The sequence below is a fragment of the Lotus japonicus genome, chromosome 4 (genome assembly GCF_012489685.1).
Source record: "Lotus japonicus ecotype B-129 chromosome 4, LjGifu_v1.2".
In the NCBI taxonomy this organism is placed as follows: domain Eukaryota; kingdom Viridiplantae; phylum Streptophyta; class Magnoliopsida; order Fabales; family Fabaceae; genus Lotus; species Lotus japonicus.
In genome coordinates this window covers 13,115,960-13,124,578 of record NC_080044.1, presented here as the reverse complement: position 1 = coordinate 13,124,578, position 8,619 = coordinate 13,115,960, and the positions used below count along the sequence as shown (strand labels likewise).

Here is an 8,619-nt window from a genome sequence, read left to right as displayed (position 1 = left end):
AAATTGATAATTATGAAAACAATAACAACAAATTGATCATTCTAAACCATTGATGTCACAATTTTTTTGGTTATAAAAATGGTAGAAGGAAGATAAAGTACCTCCAGACTATCGGGTAAGGCGCCAGTTGCATGCTGAGGAGGCCAGCAGAGGCTCACTCCTAGAAGGAGCGCTGAAGGATCTCCCTTAGGAGGGTTACAACCAACTGGGACCTATGAGGAGGTGAAAGTTAAACTCGAAGCCAGTTGTGTCGACCCATGTTGGCTTGATGTCACATTTTTTTTTTTATAAGCGTCACATTTTTTGGTATTATGGTTTTAAAATAAAACATCTTTTGTAAAATTTCTATTTGTCTCAATTGACATTAATATATCTTTTTTTAAATCAATGTATAAAATTCATTAAATAATCTATTATATATATATACCACACATTTATATTTTTATGTAATTAAAAATTGTACAAAATTACATAAATATAATATTACACAAATTATAAATATTATATATATATAGTAAAGTAACCCGTGCAATGCACGGGTGATTCCGCTAGTTTGTGTATTAAGCTTGTGTTCTATAAAGTTTAAGCTGGTGTGTTGATAGTATTTTGGATTTGGCTAATGTATCAAACTCTTTGCGCAAGCGAAATGGGAGGAACATATGCAATATTGTGTTGGTCATCCTGAAAAGATAAAATAAATTTCAACGGTGAAAGCTCAAGTAGCTGATCAAGTTAAAGGTGTCATGATGGAGAATATAGAAAGGTATTGTGACTTTTTTAGGTGCATTCGTTTAAGAGAGTTTTTTTTGTCAGCTAACTTTTTTATACAAAGCACAAGGGGAACTTCAACCCTTTAGACAACAACCAGTAACTATAAGTGACAATTGATTACATACGACTTATTTATTAGGTAATTTGAACTCAGTATCTAATCTAGCTTAGTATGTTTATTTAAGATGATGTTGGCACATAAACTGTAAAGATTAGATAAATGTCTTCAAGAATCATTTTTGGCAATAGAAACTATAAATGTATATTAGTTCCAAAAACAATGAAGATAATATAACAGAGTAAATGTCTGACTCTCTGAGCACAATTGAACATCAATTTATTTTAGTTTGTATTTTATGAATTTCATGCATTGTGCTTGTGAAACATTGATATAACTACATGCACAACTTAGACTTGTTAGGTGTTGATTTGGCATAAGTCCGTTCATGATCCAAATATTATTTTTCATTTCATTTTGTAATTATTATAGATGTGTGTGAGTTGTGTATCGGGTAGATATCCAGCTTGGTATTGCAAACCAAGACTTACCATTTTGTACATTGCCTAAATGTGAGCAATTCAAATATGGTAAACCATTTTTGTTTCCAGAGGGTGTTATCCGAGATAAGTAGCATGGTCATTTGTAATGTTTGGAATAATTAAAACAACTCAATATTATATATCATCAATTGTTCGAGATTGCTTAGCTCTTGCTTTTTCTTTTTCTTTTTTTTTTAATTTGGTTCATATTAAAAGGAGTGGAAACTCTAGCAACAAATTTTATGTCTAAGTTAGTATCATCACATAGCCTTTTATGTTATTAAATGCAATATCTTTTTCCGTTGAATGAGGTCCCCATGTTCAAATCTCAAAAAATAATATCTTATTGTCAGCACCCAATTTTGTCCTACCTTAATATTATTAATTTAATATAACTTATATATCCACAATATAATACTCAAAGTTATAAAAATAATAATAATTAATTAAAATTTTCAGAATTTATAATAATTATTAATAAAATAAATACGAAAATAATAATAAATGATAAATAAATTAGGTGATTCTAGTGTTTCTTCATCAACAAGTATGGTTGAGAATCGTTCCAAAGAATATTCTAGTTAATTTAGGAAATTGAAGAAACAAATCAAGGATAAATCAAGTTCATATTGAGATTGGTGAGCAAGAAATCCTAGACATGCAACTATAAATAGAGGGGGTTTTTGGTGGTAGAGACATGTTCAGAGATAGGCAAAATTGAGTGTTCACTTGTAAGAATTGGGGTTTCATTTTTAAACCTCAATTCTAAAAATTAGACATACACTGCGAGAGCAACAAGTTTGGAAGGAAGATCGGAGCACCAACCTACAAGAGAGAAGCCACTAAGAAAGTTGGCAAGAGAGGAGGAAAAAGAATTTCTTCCAATCAAGTAATGATTTGTTTATCTTCTCTAAGTTAAATTTCATTTTCTTTCTTGTGCGATATATGTGATTGGTTTAATTTCATGATAATATTGTTGCTGGTCCCCGGTAGTTAATTAATTTCTGGTGAGCATCATTGGTTTGAACCAGTAAATAAAATACTCAAAAGTTAATTTATTCAATAATTCCAATTCAAATTTTACACCAGAAAGAAAGAGAATATAAATTGGAAAAGCCTTTGTTTTATTAAATGTCTCTCCCATTTTCTTTCTTTCTCCTTTTCTCGACAAACCCCTATTTCTCTTTGGGTGAATTATAATTTCCTTTTTTCCATGTTACCCACCAACTTTAAAATCTTTTTTTACGCAAAAGGTGGAACACATTACTATAATGAACGAAACATTTTTTTAAATATTTAAAAAACACAAACCAACCTAAAATATTATAAGAACTACCTGGCCTTGAAGACCCCACTGCACATTGGGAGATATGTAGGAGCAAGCCTCAAAAGCTTGTTGGGCCCAATTCATTTATAAATTTTTTCCCTTACTCATCAATAAACATTTTTCAAAGTTATTAGATTTAGCACAATTAATCGAAGGTAACTGTTTTTACGGACGTTGTGAGGTTCTTGTACCTTCCACACACGTAAAATACTCCCGAATCAAAACTCTCGTTGTAGACCAGTTTTATATTTATTTTTTAGGGTTCCAATTTCCCTAAATAAATTGGTGGCGGCTCTATGTTATTTATTATTATTTACCGCCGCGACCCCGGTTGCGACACTTATATATTCTTCTGCATCTTTTCAGCATCATACACTTATTTTATATCGTTTTAGAATATGATATATCATATATCATTTTTAAGTAAAATAAAATAATCAATTATTTCTTGCACTGCTCATCGTGCAGGTTTGAATTTAGTTATATATAACTTTGTATTGTCGGAAATTAGCGAATTTGTCATGGTATGAATTGTTTGAAATACATTACAATGACAATTATTCCACTTGCAAAATGCTAATTGTGCTCGATTAAAACACTAATTGACTTATCATTGGGATCATCATCATCAATTAGCTACTAGTTTATCACTATATTTAATAGTTTGATTATCGTTTATCAAATTATTATGTACACACTTAAAAATATGAAAACAATAAATCACAAATACAATGAATAAAAATTCACAATTTAAAAAGAAATCTTGATCCTTTAAAAATGTGAAAACTATAGCTATTTCTTGGAAATCAATCATTACAAAGAAAAAATACAAGATTTTTATCTCTCAAACTCTTACATCAAGTTATATCACTAAGAACAAGGATAGTCAAAGAAGAAATAATTTAAAAATTAAAATCAAATTTCAATTGTGATGATTGTTCTCTTTATCTTGTTATCTATTTCCAATTCTCAGTTGAATGCAATATGAAGAATGTTTTACTATTAACAATCAAGATCGTAAAAAGTTTTTGTACCACTCAGCAGCGGCTGTTGGCTGACGCTTGAGATTGCCTTTAAAATCAATATGATAAAGACCCCATCTTTTTAAATATCCTGCTTGAAATTCGAAGGTATCAAATGCCGCCCAAATGAAGTAGCCATTAACATTCACGCCTTTGCTGCCATTGAAAATATTTCAAAACATAAAAATTATTTCTACTTGTGAGAACAAGAAACAACACAGTTGCATTTTTGAATGCGTGTGATACTCATATTTTTACTTTGCAAGCACGATTTCATATGATTGTTTCTATTTATAATTTATGAAAAACTTTAAATAATAATAAACATGTAAGGGATGTTACTCATTTGAAGTGAATGGTATTTTTGAAAAAGAAAACAATATTTAAAAGTTGGCTAATGGTCAACAATATAATTTATAATTGTTTATGTGTTTTCAAAGAAATCAAATTCATATTTAATCAATTATCAAATATATCTTTGAAATTACTTGAGTTTTGTATCAGCTATTGTATTTAATAGAAAAATAAAACGCATTAGTAAAAAGGCACATATTCAACAAAAGGAACAAACCTTACGTCACTAACATTAAATCTTACAATATCCTAACATAAGATTTTCATGTTGGTATGTAAAAGGACAAGGTCCAAATTTAAAATTAATTAAATGCTTCATTTATCTTTCTTATTTATCTGTAGAATGCTAAGATAGATGACTTACTCAATTGCTGCTTTGATATAGTTTAAATGTGCTGCAATGTATTGAATCCGGTGATTGTCTATCAATGGATTTGTGAGGTTCATGGAACCAATACCTAAACAAAAGGAGGGTTCAAGGAAAAATATATTAATTAATAATTTTTAGCCAAAATTATTGATATTATTTATAATGTTATAATGTCTAAAAAAAGTGACATGACTTCACCAACCATTTTCAGTGATGTAGATCTTGGGATTTTTATACTTTCTTTTAAGGTGTAGCAAGACATCGTATAATCCTTCAGGATAGACATAGGCTCCTCCAAATTTATCCTACAAAGTATGAACATTTAAAAAAATATCAATATATATTTATGTATGTGTAAGTTATAATATCAATGTACAACATTCTTATAATGATTTTCTCACCAAGTAACCAAGTGTTTTTCCTTCTGCATTGAATTCTACAATAAATAATTAGCAATGATTAGTGAAATGATCATTGCAGTTTATTTACTCTTATTTGTGAAATAACTAAAACGTAGTTTGAGCAAAAACTTACCTTGTGACGATGCTAAGGAGTCATAATTGTCTGCAAGGTTAATGTTTGTTTTGTTCGGTTCGTATTTAGAAAAATGAGAAGCATAATAATTTATTCCAATAAAATCTGCGCTTCCTTTAATCATTTTTCTCTGCTTTTTAGTGAAACGAGGTAGTCGGTCCCCTACTAACTTTCTCATTATTTTTGGGTAATGCCCTCTGACCACAGGTTCTACAACCCTATTTGTTGAAAAAGCATCAAAACACAATTTTGTTATGTGTGTACATACATATGCATAAATAGTTATAAGAAGAATTAAATCGAAGAATATGAAATACATAAAATGGGTATGATAGTTAGTTAAATGCACTAACCATCCCAAATAGAAATCCATAGATCTTTTAGAAGCAGCCACATCTTCTGGTTTTGAACTATAGGGAACAAAACTTTGAGATGAAAGTACAAGTCCAATTTCTCCTCTTTGTGCGGCCTTCATCAAATTAGAAAAAATTAATGAAAAATATAAATATTTGTGTTAAAAAATCTGTTGATGTTAACTAGTTTAATTTTGTTCATTGCCATTAACAATTTTGTTTATTAGGGAGAATTTGATTTTAGTAGTAACCGTTAGAAAGGTTAAACAGTTAATAATATACTAATAATTATTTCACAAACAAATAAGTTTTGAAATGAAACTTGCGTATGTATATATATCTATTTATATCGAGTTAATCACATGTTGATGCTATATATATAACACAAAACTACCATAATATACCGTACTTGAAATTTCTTTTTGTACAAATGTGTTGCTGCAGCATGGGCAAGGAGGTAGTTATGAAGTACAACATATGCTTGTTTGCACTCTCTGGTAATTTGGCATGGTTCTGCAGGGACCTTATCAAAGCTGTGCATGTAATTAAATAAAGCTGTAACTTCAACCTCATTGATTGTTGACCAATGTTTAACTCGATCTCCATATGTTTTGAAAAGGAGTTCACTATAATCCTTGTAATGTTTCCTGAAATTTTGTTTTAAAACAAAAAAGAAAATAATGATATTCCATAATGTTTTTCTTAGTAAAATAACTATAAATTAAATCATTTCATTGAAAATAAAATATAGAGATGCGAAATAATATTGAAGGTTCTTACACAATAGAGTGATTCAAGAAGCCACCGAGATTTTGTTGAAGGGCTAGTGGAAAGTCAAAGTGTAGGATAGTAACGAAAGGTGTAATACCTTCATTTAAGTATATCACACACGTTAAGAAAAAATGTAGTAATTATTGTGTGTACATTAAATAATGCTATCATCGGATCTAATTATTACCATTTGCAAGTAATTCATCAATCAAATGGTTGTAGAAGTCAACACCTTCTTGGTTTATTCCTCCTTTCAAAGTTCCATCTACATCAATTTGTTAAAAACAAAGATTGAGATAAGCATTGCCATTAAAATGATAGCGATGCTTCTTGTATAACATTAAATATAAAATAAAAAGGAAATGTAAACAATATTAAAAAAAATTAAAGTGAGGGACTATTTGTCTATGATTATTTGATGAGATAGTCTTAGTTTTTAGAAAACAATCACTTTTTTAAAATTGTTTAGGTATGATTTTGATAGAATAAGAATTTGAAAAAAAATTGAACTATAATTATTAATAGAAACTATTTCTACATTTTAATCTAAATATATTTATGATAAGTATTTTCTGGTGATGTTTTTTCTAGTTTTTCCTTTTGTGCATTCTTATTGCCTTTTATGCACTGTACTGTTTCATTTTTTGAACTCTAAGCTCACTTGGAAGGGTTTGTTTCCAAGGCTTATCTTTTTATCTAATATATTTTTCTCTTTTCTAAAAAAAATTATGATGAGTATTTTATGTTCTTTATAGTAATTAAAACATCACTTCAACATTTTTTATTTTCACAATATTTAAAACCACTTTTAAAATATTTTTTATATTCGCAAGAAAATATTAAGTAAATTCAACTTAAAAAAAATTAAAATTACATTTTTAAGAATACACAAATGGGTTTAAAAACAATTAATTAATTAATTATATTTTGATTACATCAAACATATATCAAATGATTTCCTATTTTAATCATGCTGAAAGTTACTTATATAACTTTATTTTGAAAATTTTACCTGGCATAATCCTACTCCATGAAATGGACATTCTGTAGGAATTTATTCCTAGTTTTTTCAAATGTTGCACGTCCTCCTACAAAATGAAAATAAAATAAATAAATTCATATGAAAAGATAAAAAAAATATTTGGCAGATGCTTTGGTACTATGATAACACAATAAAAAGATGATAAATAGTTCAAAAATATGGGTAAATATAATGGTATGAGATTGTAACTTGTTCTTACTCACCTTGTATCGCTTATAATGTTCGATCTGTGTAGAAAACTTATCAACATCCAGAAACACATCTGGTGTTAACAAAGAAAATAAATTATATACATTAGAGTGGATAGAGAAATTGATAGTACATCTTTGAAGATTCTTATGCTATTTTCAATATTGTGAACCTTTATTCTTTTCAATTCTTTCATCCCAATAACTTGGCCCTCTTCCTCCTTCATGAGCTGCTCCTTCAATCTAAGTTCAATTGATAATAATTAAATTGTTATTAATAAGCAAACTTAATTTTCATGTATTATATATCTAGGCCTACAACTTATGAGAACTTACTTGGAGGGCAGAAGATCCAGCGCCAAAAAAAAAGTCTGATGGAAATGATGAACGTTTTGGAAAGCTTGGAAAGCGTACATCTACAGTCATAAAATAATAAAAATTTCAACCAATAGCAACAAACAATGTAACGACGTATTGAAAAAATAAAATCATACTATAATAGCAACTCTCTTGCATTAATTTTTTTAGTAAGAATATGGTTAGGCAAAAATAAAAAAAGGAATAAAAATTAAATTTCATGAATGCATATAAACTAACGATTTCATGAGTTTTTGTTGTGAGTGATGAGAGAATTAAATACTTACTATACAACCATATATACATGTAGTGCTTAGATTAAAAATTATTTAATGATTATATAAAACATGTATCTCATATTTAATGGTCAAGTTTTACTCAATTCATCACTCATAATAAGAAGTTCTCTAATACATTTGATATGTATCTTTACAATTGAACTGCCACACTTTTTTTCTATAAACATCTGACACCCGGTCACCCTTTGTATGCCGTCAGATTCGGGATTTAGTCGTAGTTAAAACTCTTCATTCCTCTTCCAGAGTGTATTGTGTGGGGATCGAACTCGAGTGCTCTTCCCACAAACTCAGCCTGTGTTGCCAACTGAACTACCCCTCTTGGGTAATTGCCACACTTTTCTAACATATCATTAGGGTGCTTGTATATATAGTACTCAATTCACAAAATATTTCAGAAAATCATCATTGAAAAAATGCAATGCTCAAACCTTGGGCCTCTGCGAGCAAGTTGGAAAGAAAAACAATGGACACAGTTGCAAGTATAGTTCCAGAAATTCTCAAAGATGAGAACATTTTTATTTCCAGCTCCAAGAAGATCAACTACTATTGAATTCAATAGGAAAATCTCAATTTAAACATTTTTGTCACATGATATACGGGGGAGAAAAACAACCTTGCTACAGTTATGACAACCTATAATGAAATGAGTTTCTATTTTCCGAGTGCAATATTAACTAACACGCAAGTCCAT

At 29.1% G+C, this 8,619-nt stretch overlaps 1 protein-coding gene across 1 annotated transcript; it reads right to left on the bottom strand.

Moving 5' to 3' along the window:
* Positions 1-3,647: 3,647 nt before the first annotated feature.
* On the bottom strand, positions 3,648-8,619 carry LOC130712330 (beta-glucosidase 24-like). Its single transcript, XM_057562168.1, has 15 exons — positions 8,608-8,619; positions 8,357-8,468; positions 7,609-7,688; positions 7,479-7,515; positions 7,288-7,346; positions 7,055-7,130; positions 6,230-6,307; positions 6,052-6,139; positions 5,681-5,918; positions 5,272-5,387; positions 4,919-5,136; positions 4,786-4,820; positions 4,587-4,689; positions 4,379-4,472; positions 3,648-3,816 (listed from the first exon to the last, which is right to left on the bottom strand). The coding sequence occupies exons 1-15, from the start codon at positions 8,617-8,619 to the stop codon at positions 3,648-3,650; spliced, it is 1,515 nt and encodes a 504-aa protein (XP_057418151.1).